Genomic DNA, 15,376 nt, shown 5'->3' on the forward strand with positions numbered 1-15,376 from the left:
ACAGTTTTGAATATATAAAGAACATTTAAATAAATAATTTAATAACATGGCAGCCATAGAAAGCCAACAACTGCTGTAACAGGCTGGTTAATTATACGGTATTGTGCAGGTGAATAAGGTAAGATTTGAACTTATACATACTGTATCATCATGAACCAGTTCATAACTTAAATCAAAATGATTACACAAAACATGCAATTCATTTTTTTAATCTAGTTTAAGTAGGCTATGGTAATTAATTGATTTGCATATACAGAACATTGGGCCTACATTTCCATCCCTGCACCATATGTCGCCCCCTCTTCCTGTTCTTGCTGGTGCCTTTTCACTTTTCTTTCATTGCTCTCATGTTTTCTCTTTCCCTTTGTTTGAGGAGACAGGATGGCATTTGCCTTGGTGACCCTCAGCATGTCAGCTTCCCCGATGGTGTTTAGGGTGATTGTTGTGCTCTCCAGCCACAGGTTGGCCATCACATTAAGGATGGCTGACGCACCCTCATTAAAAGATGATATGGCCATGCTTACAGCCGCCTCCACTCTGTTTCTCCCCACAAACACTGTTTTTGGGCAGCGAGCCCATATAACTGAATTGAGGCACTCATTGTTATTTTGTGTGCCCCCATGCTGCATTTTTTGCAGGAGACTGTCACTTGACGTTCGATGATAAATGGGTACAAGTGTCTGACCCACTTCCCGGGACAAATGGTTTTTTGAGTGAAGCGAGTGGCTGTCAGGGGTCTCTCCGTTGTCTTCCGCCCTCCTAAAGAAGCACCACTGGGGGTTGCATCTGTTGTGCAATGGCACTTCGTCAGTAGACATGCAATGGAGCAGGCCCGCCCATATCTCCGACTTCATGCCCTCAATGTTTCCCTGATTATTTAGAATGGCCCCCCTGTAAAAATTTTGTAGAGATTTGCACTTCTTTGCCGTGAGTTTCCCTGATCCCTTGCCACCCAATTTTTTCCCTACTCTTATCTTTCTGAGTGCAGTGCCCATTCTTTTGTGAGCGTGGTTAATGCACTCGAGTTTGGTGACCTCCTGACCCGGGTAGGGCTTCAGCTCTACTACCTGCCGGAATGCTGAGCTATCTCCATCCGACAGCATCTCCGTGTACCTGAGCTGATGACGGCTCACTGACCTACCCCACATCCTTTTGGCAGCCTCCTGCTCCATGGCCTTGCTGGAGCCAGCAAAGTTTTTAGCGCAGTCAGCCTTGTGGCCTTCTTTCCAGCTGTCAAACTCCTCCTCACTGATTTCTCCTGCTTTCAACACACTGTTCTTACAGGCGCATGCATGGCAGTAAGATGACAGGATCTCGTAATCTATAACGAGACCTGTCAGGATGTCAATGCAGACAGACACAGTAGTGTGAGGTGAAGCCTCGCTTCTGCCAGGTCCCATCGAAGGAGACCCCAATGTCTATCACAGCATCCGTATCCTGCCTCAGTGACTCAGCCACCTCCGGATCCATATCTGCATACGCCTGCCTGATGCTCTCCCTGGCCTTGTGCAAGGACCCTAGTCCCCTCTCAATTTCTGCCACTAAAATTAAAATACACACTGTGTCAACATCTGCTCATTTTATTATGTCCTTTTTTTTTATAACATAATCAAAAGAATAACATAATGTATTATTAGCCTAATATAATATTATCTGTTGTATGGTGTATTATGTTTACTACTAGTGGTGTAACATAATTATGTTGGATGTGTATAGAGTTAATACCTATCTACCATAATAATGTGTACATTTACCTAATACAGTAGCCTACATATATTTATTATTACTAGACCTACATTATTATCATCCAAGTCTGTAATCATTCCTCATCTTTCCATAGCCTACCTGTAACTCTTTTGTCATGTCGCTGGTACGTTTTCAAATGAAGGGAAGGGATCCCCAAAACCTTGCTGATCTTTTTCAGCGCAGCATAACCCAAGCCCAACTCGTGTGCCAACAGCACCATTCGCACATTTACGTCAAAGGCGACGTCTCCGCGGGTCTCACTTTGCAGTCGTGTGGATGTATACACGCTTCGCCGATACCCACCCTCAGCTTTACAACGGTTGCACTCCAGAATCAGGCTACTGCAAAAGCCCTGGTTTTTTTGATCAATGTTTATTGACAGATCCGATTCGGCACAGTTAGGACACAGAAGATCATTTATCATCTCATTTAGACGAGAGACATGGACAATCAACCACTGCTGTGTCGCGCAGTCAGTGGCACCCTCTATCACCTCACGGTTAGTAAACAACTTACGACCGGACGCGCTGTTCACTGGAGGGTTATGAGGCAATTCGGCCGGCTGATATATTCTCGTGGATCTTGCTAGACCCATTTGTGTCTTTCTTTTAGCGGACAATTTAGTAAGACGAGGCATTTCTAAAGTTCCCGCGGCCAGCTAACACGGAAATGTCAAAAAGACAACACGTGAGGCACTGAGCGAATCACGTTAGCAGAAAAGCGCCTTCAGCCAATGAATCGACTTTAGTTCTTTAGGACGAAATGGATGCCGCGGCTGAACTAAATCAGTGAAACAGACACATAAATGTGTAATTTTGACGTTTTCTTTACGGTAGTATGAAAGATAACAAGTTAAAGAGGCAAACTAGCTCAAAATCTCAAATTTGACCAGGGCATGAAAAAAATCGATATTTCACCTGCCGTGTCTCGCCTTAAGAGGTCTTGACTCTTGCTTATCCTACCCTACTCTCAACTATCATGCTTACCTCACGTGGAGTTAGCCCATAGTAAATGTCAGCGGCCTGGCATATATAGTCGGCCAATAAGTCCTCCTGTTCTCTGCTGAAGACCAGGTTTGGACTCACGTACCCTACTCGGGGAAGCTCCTGCGATCCCTGGGCTTTTAGTTGATTCAGCTTCTGCCAATATCTATTTAGGGAAACATGGCAGATGCCATGTTTTTTTGCCACTGCCCTGACTGATGATCCATTTCTGACCGCCTCTGTTGCTCTCTCAAGTAACTTTGCTTCCACGCCACGATTCGTTTTTCTCACCCATGTTCTAGGCATTCTGTAGGATTATTAAAATCACCAAAAATATCTACTTTGTATGTAAGGGTATGGTTGTAACACCTTGAAAAAAAAGTGTTACAACCTCCCCCACCACTGTCATGCATGTTTAGCTAGCTATATTAGCATGGTGCTTTGACATTAGCAAGAGATAGATACACCATTCTTTACTACAGAATCTATAGTTTGACCTGATATAACTCATACAACTTTATCTACAACGGTAAAAGTACTAGAAGAAAAAGTAAAAAAAAAAAAAAAGTTACTTTCTTACCTCAAATTTAGTTTTTTTTCCCGTAGCTCCACGAAAAATAGCTCCATCGACTGGAAAATTTTCATGTGTGATCAAGTTCTGAAGAGACTGGCAGTGTCACATGGCTCATTTATGATCCCTGATTGGTCGAACTGGTTGTGTTACAACTCTCCCCGTGTTACTTCCATCCCCGGTTTCCCCTAATATTGTAACATACTGGATTTTTTATCCAATGAGCTGTAAAACATATTCATCAAAATTTAAACAAAAGAAAGGCCAGAAATATTTCACTTTGTGTAATGAATCTAGAATATATGAAAGTTTCACCTTTTTAATTAAACTACAGAAAAAAAGGAACATTTCATGAATATTGCAATTGTTTAGATGCACCTGTACAGGAGCGTCGCTAATTGAAAACACGTTTCCCCCGAGAAAATTGAAAAAATTGGGCTGATGAACATGCAATTGTAACATAGTTTGAGAAGTAAAGGAAAGACTAATCGTCATGTCTGACTCACGTCGGGGAAGGCCTACTGAGTAGGTTCATGTTTACGTTAAGGATAGGAGAGTGCACCACATACACCAGCAGCTAAAATGAGACACTAGAAAAGCCTGTAGCCAAATTGTCATGCGCCTACCCGATGTCAAGTGGACCCGGTTAAATTCACTCGGCGGGTCTCCTGAATCTGTGCGAACTAGAGCAGCACTAAACCACAATATCGACGTGATGCGCTATGCATGGAGATTCAAATTTGCAACATTTTGCAACAAATTATTCTAAATCTGCCCATGAATGTACATGTCAGAATTTTGTGATTTTCACTGGCCACAATATTGCATCTGTCAGTTGTCAAATTTGCTGAACAAAATGTTAAACTTCAATAATTGTTCATAGTCAACTTATATAGTCCATTTATTTAAGCTCTCAACAGCATAACCATACAGCTTCGCCACATCGACGGAAAACACGGCACACGCAGTAGCCTGGGTGCTTAAAGCGTGGAACAAGCTGGATACGTATGGCGACACATTAGTGCCATAAAGCACTCATGTGATAAAACATGCATTCGGGCTTATTATATTATATCACACACGTAGATATTAATTGCGAGCGCGCAAATTATCTCTGCGCGCGCGCGCACTCAGAGCGCTGCTCCCCGAGTGAGGAAAACAGCTCCTCGAGAGCATTACCTCGTTGCAAGCGAGAGCGGGAAATAACTTCGGTCGCCCAAAACAGCCTCAGCCTCTCGCGAATGATGTTCTGCTCTCGCGCGCGAATTTAGTTTTGGCACTATGGGGAGGGGGCTTTCCTATGATTGGCTGTTTCTGAAGCGCGATATTTGATTGACAGCCCTCCTCACATTCAATTCTGAATTGTACAGTCAATGGCTGAAACCTAGACGACAACCGCGTGGGCAGAGATACCGTCAGGTATTGCAGCATTCTTCGAAGAAAATAGTCCAATCCCGGGTTGCTTATAACTCACTTTATTTGTTATAAAGCAGGCATGTTTCGGTATGGTAAACTATGAAGCTTAAGGGAGGGAATTGTCTCTAACGCGTGGAGAGGAAAATAACGTGATCTACTTCAAGCCCCCGGGCTTAGGCCCGGTGGCTCTCTGCCGTCTACCTATTGATCTCTTTATTTTAATGCTCCTTGTGTGTACGCCTTGAGTCTTATATGAATGACCATACACATTTCAAATGCACCATCAACACAAGCTGTATGATTGAACAGGATTGGTCCACACATACAAGGCTCTGAAAGTGATAGTGAATTAATGATTTAATTAAGATAATTCTATGGGAAGCCTCAAGTCATATCAGTTTGGATGTTCACATGCTACCTGGGGCATTTAGGGAGTATGAGATTCTTTCAAGTAGCCTTTACCAGTGCAGAAGTTCTTCAAGGAAAGTGATCAAATCCGTGGAATACCTTTTAAGAGACTTTATTTGTTATAAAGTATTTCGGTATGGTAAACTAATACTATGGAGCAAAAGGAGGTTGAAGCGTGTCTTAACACGTGCTGAGCGTCTCCTAGCTGATCGAAACATTAACCCTATGTCTGTAGCTGCCGAGAAGATTCTGAGGAGCTTGTGGCAATGTGTATGTTTTTATGGTCTGATCCGCATGGCCCGGAAGCAGTGGGAGGAGCCGGTGTGACGTATTACCCTCGGCTCCCTCAGTTGTCTGTGCTGCTGCCTTCTGTGGATGGAGCAGTTATTGCAGCCTTCAGTAAGGTCCTGCTCCCCTTGTGGCTATGTATAGTATTTACAGCTTATATGTTTGGTCCTGCTTCCTAGGGTCTATGTGTGGGTTGGTTAGGTTCTTAAAATACGTAACACAGGTAAGAAACCCTTGGCTGAATTCGGGCACTTGTGTAAAATTGAATCTACGTATGTTTCTGAGAAATATGTTAGTGTAGCTAAACTTTGTATAGAACGTTATTACTTATGGTACGGCCACACCAACGATAGTTATGTTATTATAACTCTAGTTCTATGATTGTAGGCGTCTAGGCTTCGCCTTATGGGCTTGTCCCGTGCGCGCGCTGAAAATTCAAACTATGCACCTATCAGCGTGGGCACCGCCCACATTTCCCACGGTATCGTGTCTATATAACGCGGTGTATACCGTCGCTCATCCTCCAAGCTTTTCTTTCAGCAATTGGAGGGTACAGCAGGTGGGAAACTAGACGGCTACGCCTACAATCATAGAACTAGAGTTATAATAACATAACTATCGTTCTATTTCATGTAGGCTACGCCGTCTAGGCTTCGCCTTATGGGCTAAGGTGAAGCTGCGAGCGGAGCCCGATCAATGTACTCCTGCTGGACCCCAGTCAAAAAGACCTAAGTCACCAGAACACATTAAGACTCAAAAAGCCAAGGAAGTGTAAAACACAACAGCTTTATAAAAAACTAATTCCTCCTAGATCAAGCAAGGCAATGATCAAGGGAGAAAAAAGTGAGTCTGTAAAGACTCCGGCTCTATTCCGTGCTTCATGGAACCCATGAAAGGAAAAGAAAAACCAGAGCAACTAGGTTTCCATTAGGTCCGCTACCACCGGGGGCGGAGCTACGGAATTCGGCTCTCCAATAATGGGACTCTCTCGGCCGTTTCTTATTTGAAGAAAACGGCGGGAGTGCCATACTGGTAAACAAAACCACCAGACAATTGGCGAGCCAATAGAAAACCCCCTAGCCTGTTTTTCATTTGAAAAAAGGTGGGAGAGTAAGACTGGTAATCAAGTCCAACTCGCCAGCCGGCGAGAGGAAATCCAACCACGACGCTTTAAAGAACATGTCTACACAGTAAAATTACGAGAGTAAAATTTACTCAAATCGAAGAAATTTTTACTCTATTTTGGATAACATTTGGTCCCTCTCTAAAAAGAGTTAAGTTAACTCTTTCGATAGAGTTGTTTAATCTGAGTAATTTCTCTTCAATTTAGAGTAAAAATTCTACTCTTTAATAGTACAATTCACTCTATGTAGAGACAATTTCAAATGACTCTCACTCTATTTTTACTCCTACTAGAGGAACTACAAATTTACTCCACAGCAATTTACTCCCTTAAAAAGAGTTAACATTCCTCAATTTTGAGTAATTGTTTCTCTGTAAGGAGTCCAATTTAGAAATTGCACAATTCAATATTAAGCTCGTACGATTGTTAAAAATGACAAAAGATCAATTATTCCACATGTCTTTATTTGGCACCAAATATTTGCTCTCAATAGAAAATTATCCTCATCACAAAAAGCATTACATGAAAAAAGAAGGGATTATAAACAAATCTGAATCAAGACCACATGACATTAAAATATCAAAACACTTGTGGTGCAAAAGGTCTTTAAATTCCAAAACAATGGGTGCTTCTGTGGTGTGCATAACCTTGAAAGCATGGACATGTTCCTCTAAATAAAGAGTTTTCATAGCAGTCGTTATAAAAAGAACACACTCATCTCTTACAACAATATTCTGGATTACATGAAACACAGGCATCTCATTCTCCACTCCTATGCAAACAGCCAGCCCAGGCCGATACAAATTCCCAAAACTCTTTATCCATTTTACATTGTAGATCGTTGTCCAAACGGGAACATTGAGCTTAACAGCGATCTCTGTGTAGGATTCTAGTCTATTCAAGGGGACCATTTTGCCAGGGCCTAATTTCAATTCATTTGGATTAAATGTTTGCCACAAATATGCCACATGACATTGGTGTTTTTTGGCCAATGTTTTTGTAATGTTTTTAAAACTTTTTATTTGTCTTTTGAAGTAATTGTGTTTTCCTTCGTAGCGCATGCACCAGCTATGTATCAAAGGGCCAAGTTTCTGCATCGACGTCGGGTAGTGGATTAAGAAATGATGTTTGGGCAATAATTTCTTGTGGGGATATAAATACTTGAATAGACTGTGGTGTTCAGAAATCAGATGCTTCAAATATATAGTTATGCCACTCGATATGGCTGGAGACAAAACTATGCTGACTATTTGAAGCAGTAAAATGAATAGATACCAGTTTTGGTCACTTGAACAAACAAGATCCCCGAATATAATCGGGAGGTGGCGCAGCAAACACCAGCTTTGTGTAGCATTAAGGCTTAAGTCATTAGAACCCTCAACTAAATTAACACCTGGAGGTTTGTTGCACTGTTCCAAGCGACCATAATTGAAACTCTGAATTCGTCTGTGTATTTCTGCCGGTGTTGTGTAATTCTGACCCAAGTGTTGCAGAAGGAGCTTCATCTCAAATTGGGCAACCCCTTCAAATATGTCGTGCATGATATCGACTGAAAAATTTGTCGCCGTATGAAAATATTGCAAGGAATTTAAAAGGCACGACTTTTTCACGCCCATAACATAAGGAAGTTGAGGGTTACTCTTGATAACCTCACAATGTTCTGCGTGAAGTTCTTTGGTTCGAAGTGAGATCTTACTGCTATCTTCACTGAACTCCGTTTGAAAATCTTCCTTCTCAAGTAGGCAAAAACGACAACAATAACGAGCACTGAACGATTCTACAAAACCAAATAAAGAATGGATACCAAGGTTGTCTCCTGTAACTTGAATGATGGTTCCGTAAACAGCATGATCATAAAGGGGAATCTGAACTCCTTCAGTTTCAAGACGAGATATATCCTTGACCAGTGGCTCAAGGATCTTATCAAATCCATACGTTTTGATGTCTTGTGCGTGAAATAATGAAACCAAATGGATGGCAAGTAAATTTGAGTTATATTTTGGAGAAATATTTCTCAACGTAAAATAGATGGCTCCTAACTTGTGTATTCCACGCTTGGACCCAAGGGGGTTTGAACACTCAAACTCATCAAAAAAGAGCTGGATCTGAAACGCATGGTTTTGTTTCAAGAAAAGGGCATGACTTTTAAAGAATTCTCCATCCTGTATATCATAGAGAAACGTTTCTTTCTTTTCCCAATCTCTACTTAAAAAGTCATTAATATTAGGATGCTTACAAATGAACCGCAAAGTCTCAAGAATGGGAATATATGTAAACTTATCTCGGACAACAACTTGAGAAAATGACCCATTTGTTGTATTACGTCTGGTAGCAAACCTTGTCCCAAGGACATATTCGACTGGATCAATTTTCCCCCATTGCTCAGAAAAGTACTGCATTCTCTTGCTTTCAGAGTTGAATGCCAAGAATGGATTTTCAATTTTTTGGAATGACTGATCAATTTGAGATTCCACAACACTTTTCATTGGTTCCTGTAAAGATAAACCGTTTTTCACTGACACTAGAGTTTCGTTTTGTATGTCATCAATAACTTCCCCAACAGAGTTGACAACATTATTAATGGTGGTCTCTGCTACCCCAGCAACTTTCAGTTCTGCAACAATTGTCGCACAACTTTTTACTATATTTTTTGGAAGGAGTTCAGATTCACAAGCTACATTTTCATGTGGTAAAAGGTCTACATCCCTAACTGAAACGGAACTGGCTGAAGATGAACTTTCATTAACACTTGAACTGTCACGCAAAGAACACTTAGTGAGATGCTTTCGTAATCCAGAAAAACTATTATATACATGTGCACAACCCCTTTGAGCACATTTTAACCTTAGAGTTTTTCCGGGACAAAGACCATGAACCAATTTAAAGTGCTTAATCAAGGCATTGACACTGGCATGACATCTTGCACAAATGAAGCAGATCATAGGAGTTTACTTCTGCATCCTGGCCCTCAACTCTGCAACTCTAGGATTTACCTTGGTGTTTTCCACATCTATGTCATAGACAGTGGTTTGCAGAAAGGTGTACACATTGGTCAATTCCTGACAGTATCTTGTGCCAAAGACGAAATGTGCTTTGAAAAGTTCATCAACACAAGCCAATGAAGTTGAGGTCTTACAGGGTAGAGCATGTTTGTCGATCACGATGTAGTAAGACTCGATCATGCTCTTCTTGGCACCAACAGCAAGTAGGTATGGCTGGAGACTCCCAGAGATGTTGTCCAGGTGTGCTTGGATGCTGGTCCCAATCTGTGGTTGAATAAGGAGGCATGGTCATTTATTATGTTTTGGATTCTTACAAAGTTACAATAAGAGTAAAAAGGAAGAGGGCACACTATGCATAACACTTATTAGCACATACGCTGTAAAGCACTCTGAAGACAACGCCAAAACACGTAAATGCAAATAAGGTCAGTGTTATGCAACGTGTGTGGCCACCTTTTGTTAGTTATTCAAGCGTTACCCAATGGCCCAGCACTATTAGCATAATAAAAGAGGAAGTATTTTCCAACCCTTTTTGTTCCACACAAAGCTCACCTTGATGAATTTTACAAGACTGTCGCATGCTTGTCTGGCTGAGATTTTCCCTGGTCTTTTTCGGCCTTGGCTTGAAGGTGGCAGAAGGTGAACCAGCAACAGCATTGATGACATGTCACTGTCCCAGCCTGGGGAATATATAACAAAAACAGAACAGTTAAGCATTTCATATTGATTCAGATTTAGAGACGGAGCAGCAGACGGATTATCCATAACCAATAAAGCCTGCAAAAGGATCAATGACATGAGTTTTGAGTAGGAAACTATAAAAACAACTTTGTGCAGTTCAATTACTGTATTCCCAGTGATTTCACATGTGAATGACAGCCACTTCCGTTTCTCAAGGCAACAGGTTGATATGTACATATAACAAAATGTGCCTTAATGCACAATAAAATGGTTATCCCCATTCCATCTAGAATAGTCGAAGGAGAAGACATTACCATCATCTACTTCAGTGGCTTCAGCATTTTGGATGAGGTCTTGTACATCTCCAGTCAGTGTAAGCCCACGACACTGAGTAACAACCTTTGCTTGAAAGTTGGTGGTCCACTTCTCCAACATCTTTGCAGAGGTTGCGTCACCAAAAAGACTCCTGAAATCTTGATCAATCTACAAGACATGGCAAAGACATTTAGTGTAAGTCCCACAGTAGATGGTCAAAGTAGCTACAGAGATCATTTCTGAAGTCTGATCAGGTTCGGCAGATAGCAATCAAAACATGTAAAAGCAAACAAAGATAAATGTACATTCTGTCTGACGAAAACAAACAATAACAAACTACACAAAACATTACTTTGTAGTTCTTTACTCACCAAACCTGGAATGTCCAAGAAACGAGGAAAAACAGATAGGATGTCGGCTGAGTTCTCAGGATCGTGCAGCAACTTCTGACGATAGGCCAGGGTTAGCCTCATTTTCTCCTTCACTACAACTTCATCCGTGGAATGCTTCATCAGGGCAATTGCTTCTTGACACTGCTGTCCGTCCCACTGGATGTCTTCTTTCAATGGATCCCTGTGTGAAGTTGGCCCACCTAAAGGTTTGGGACAACATGCCAGGTTAATACTCAAAAGAAAACCTAGACCAAATAAACTAGTGGTCATGTTCCAAATTAATCACTGGCCTGTTTGAAGTTGTCGTGACCGTTTCATTCGCCCCTCGGACACCTCTTTCTGCAGAGTTTTGATTCTCCAAGCCAAATACCCACTTCCATCTTCAGCATTATAAAAATGTTCCTTTGAAAATAAGGGGAAAAACATGTAAATACAAATATACTTTTCACCCATAAATACGTGACTGATTTGAAACCATTTCACCAGAAAAGCAGCAGTAACTTACATAGCCAAGCTTGCTCAGGGGGTCAGCCAAGTAAGGAAAAAGGCAGATGATTCCTTTGGCGTATTCCTCCTTCAATCTCCTAGGGGGGCTTGTGCTATACACACAAATCAAATTACCATCCTGTCCAAAATACAACTAAGATTAATTTAATATCAGTCTTGTGAGTTTATGAAAAAAACTTACCCATGCTCATTTGTCAGATGTGCAACTAGTATTTTCACTAGGTCACGTCTTCTGACATCTGACAATGTTTTTGTGCGAGCATACTCATGTGTGATCTTATCACCTCCAGGGCTACTCTTGAGGATGTCCTCAATCATCTTGGGAGAGGTGATTGACAGTACACAGAGAACACACAGAGTACACAGATTAACAAGAGCATATATATGGTTGCAACAAAGTTACAAAAAGGACATAAACAATCTATTGATCTTACTCGACCCAGACGACGATCCTCTGCATCTCTTTTTTCTGAGGGATTTCTGATCACTATTGCTGTGTCATCAGATCCTGATGAAGGCTCACCATCGCCAATCAAACTAGAACTGAAGGAATCTACAAAATAATGTTTCATGGGACACAAAATGTTTACAGCATGAGCTGCACAACTCAGAAAAGGTTAAATTTGAACGATATGTCATTGCGGAGATGATTAAAAAACTCATCTAGAAGTTAAAACGTAAAGTTATTTTACCATCAACGCTTGCTGTTGGGATCACAATTTCTAAAACCCCAATATCCTGTTGTTTTAGAATGTATTCGAATGCCTCATCATCGATTTCGGTCCTGGTTTCATCATAGACTTTAATATCCAGGGTGGGTAGATCAAACTTCTTGGCAACTTTAAAAGACATTTAAGTCATATTAACACTGACCATGATATAGCCTACATAAGTAGTGGCAACACACAAACAAATGCATTGGTAACAATATTTTATAATAAAGGCTGCATATGCAATGTTTTCTCTTACCACTTTCCAAAAATACTTTGAATTGAAAAGGTGATGTTAGGAAGAAGTACTTCTTTCTGTCCTTATATTTCACCCTAACAGTTGCCTCCATCCTAAAGGAACAGGAAAAAATAGTGGTTAGTTAGTTTGATTACTTGTCTTGAACTAATTAATATGAAAAACATATCAACAGTAACAGAGATTTGAGAAACTGCAGTCAGAAGAACGCAGGGATGTGAACGTTTACAAAAATGTCTAACCGTGTTGACGGATTTTTTTTTCTTGTAAATGGTTAACCGTGACTTCATTGTCCTCGTGTGTGTGAGTGAGTGTGCGCCGATACACACTCACTCACACACACTCGCCGAGGGACAGACAGATTCGGCACACTAGCTTTTATCCTCCCCAATTAGTTTATTAGTGATGTAAAATCAATAAATGCGTGTCTCCAGAACATAATTAATTTGAAGATTTTTGTTTAAAAACTGTTTTCGTTTATTGTTTTTTCCTAAACGGTTATGATTTTAACGGTTACACGTGTACACGTGAACACGTGCACACCAGCTGCATTCATCATGAAGTACGACCCGTTAACTCTTTTAAGAGTAGAGTACACGCGGTGCACCAGAACAGAATCACAATTCTCACGTAAAATGAGTCTCCCCACAGTGAACCAATGTGTACTGGACACAAACCAACAAAAGACGATGTTCCATCTAGTCTACTTACCAAGTTTCCTAAAAGCACAAACGTGAATTGCACTGCATCGGTGTGGCGCACAAACTCTGTTGACTCTTTCCAGAGTTAAGTCCATGTGGTGCTAAATCATGCTAACGAACCAGTCAATGATACACTATGGTTAACAAAATTCTCCGCAGTCGACTAATGTGTGCATTAAACAAAAAAAAAGTGTAACATATACTTATAAATGTTCCCAATTTAAAGAACAAAAAACGTGAATTGGTCAAATGACTGGCAAGCTAACGTGATACCTTAGCAGCATCTACTGTAGCAGCTGCATATAGCAATGACTAGCGTAACTTACATAATATGTTTCAATCGCGCGGCTTCGTTGAGCTTGAATTTGGGATGCTACCGATTTTAACTCATCCTCCCTCTGCTTTAATAACCTGTGCAATTCCACTTTTAGAAAAGGTGTGACACGACTCGGCACGTCTTGAGACTGGCATGGTAATGTTAAGCCACACATTTGAAAATAACACAAACCAAACATTACATGCCAAGCTTCTCACGTAAAACGAGTCTCCCCACAGTGAACCAATGTGTACTGGACACAAACCAACAAAAGACGATGTTCCATCTAGTCTACTTACCAAGTTTCCTAAAAGCACAAACGTGAATTGCACTGCATCGGTGTGGCGCACAACCTCTGTTGACTCTTTCCAGAGTTAAGTCCATGTGGTGCTAAATCATGCTAACGAACCAGTCAATGATACACTATGGTTAACAAAATTCTCCGCAGTCGACTAATGTGTGCATTAAACAAAAAAAAAGTGTAACATATACTTATAAATGTTCCCAATTTAAAGAACAAAAAACGTGAATTGGTCAAATGACTGGCAAGCTAACGTGATACCTTAGCAGCATCTACTGTAGCAGCTGCATATAGCAATGACTAGCGTAACTTACATAATATGTTTCAATCGCGCGGCTTCGTTGAGCTTGAATTTGGGATGCTACCGATTTTAACTCATCCTCCCTCTGCTTTAATAACCTGTGCAATTCCACTTTTAGAAAAGGTGTGACACGACTCGGCACGTCTTGAGACTGGCATGGTAATGTTAAGCCACACATTTGAAAATAACACAAACCAAACATTACATGCCAAGCTTCTCACGTAAAACGAGTCTCCCCACAGTGAACCAATGTGTACTGGACACAAACCAACAAAAGACGATGTTCCATCTAGTCTACTTACCAAGTTTCCTAAAAGCACAAACGTGAATTGCACTGCATCGGTGTGGCGCACAACCTCTGTTGACTCTTTCCAGAGTTAAGTCCATGTGGTGCTAAATCATGCTAACGAACCAGTCAATGATACACTATGGTTAACAAAATTCTCCGCAGTCGACTAATGTGTGCATTAAACAAAAAAAAAGTGTAACATATACTTATAAATGTTCCCAATTTAAAGAACAAAAAACGTGAATTGGTCAAATGACTGGCAAGCTAACGTGATACCTTAGCAGCATCTACTGTAGCAGCTGCATATAGCAATGACTAGCGTAACTTACATAATATGTTTAAATCACGCGGCTTCGTTGAGCTTGAATTTGGGATACTACCGATTTTAACTCATCCTCCCTCTGCTTTAATAACCTGTGAAATTCCACTTTTAGAAAAGGTGTGACACGACTCAGCAGGTCTTGAGACTGGCATGGTAATGTTAAGCCACACATTTGAAAATAACACAAACCAAACATTACATGCATCCTGTACGATGAGAACAAAAAAAACGTATGCGCTAAAAAAAACTGTTGATGTATTACTTGCGTTGTTATTTTCCTAGCAGACTTCTCTCCAGATCGGTTGCAGGTGAAATGACCATCGGCGTAATGGCGGACAAAACGAAACTTAACTGCGTTGCCCTCGGGGAGGAGTCAAAATTATGACTCCGTTATTCAGATCTAACTCCGCGTGTCTCTCAACTCTTGTTTTGTTCTTTCACCTCAAATCAGAGCAAAAAATACTATTTTCGAGTAAAATAATTTTAACTACGGAAATTTTACTCTTGTAATTTTACTGTGTATATTCTTAAGCCGTAAAAGGGGTCCCGGACTCTAGCACAGAGTTGCCGAGTGAGCCCCTGGACATGTCTAACATGTAAAAACGGACAAAGGGGCCGGGGGAAGACCAAGACGCAGCCGCGCAGATGTCTTCCACCGAAAACGCCCTTGAGTAGAGCCGTTGAAGCGGCCACGCTCCGTGTGGAGTGAGCTTTAACGCCCAACGGTGGCGCCAAGCCCTGCCGAGAG

General features: G+C 41.1%; 1 protein-coding gene across 2 annotated transcripts; it reads right to left on the reverse strand.

Moving 5' to 3' along the window:
* Positions 1–6,980: 6,980 nt before the first annotated feature.
* On the reverse strand, positions 6,981–15,144 carry LOC132449636 (uncharacterized). Of its 2 annotated transcripts, XM_060041396.1 has the most exons (11): positions 14,891–15,144; positions 12,402–12,493; positions 12,125–12,271; positions 11,867–11,985; positions 11,614–11,750; positions 11,431–11,524; positions 11,216–11,327; positions 10,905–11,125; positions 10,533–10,701; positions 10,090–10,217; positions 6,981–9,801 (listed from the first exon to the last, which is right to left on the reverse strand). In XM_060041396.1, the coding sequence occupies exons 2-11, from the start codon at positions 12,490–12,492 to the stop codon at positions 9,484–9,486; spliced, it is 1,536 nt and encodes a 511-aa protein (XP_059897379.1). In that variant the 5' UTR covers position 12,493; positions 14,891–15,144; the 3' UTR covers positions 6,981–9,483. The 2 variants fall into 2 exon arrangements, with proteins under 2 accessions (XP_059897379.1, XP_059897387.1); XM_060041404.1 differs by lacking the exons at positions 12,125–12,271; positions 14,891–15,144.
* Between the last annotated feature and the right edge of the window lie 232 nt (positions 15,145–15,376).

The sequence above is a fragment of the Gadus macrocephalus genome, chromosome 2 (genome assembly GCF_031168955.1).
Source record: "Gadus macrocephalus chromosome 2, ASM3116895v1".
Taxonomy (NCBI): Eukaryota; Metazoa; Chordata; class Actinopteri; order Gadiformes; family Gadidae; genus Gadus; species Gadus macrocephalus.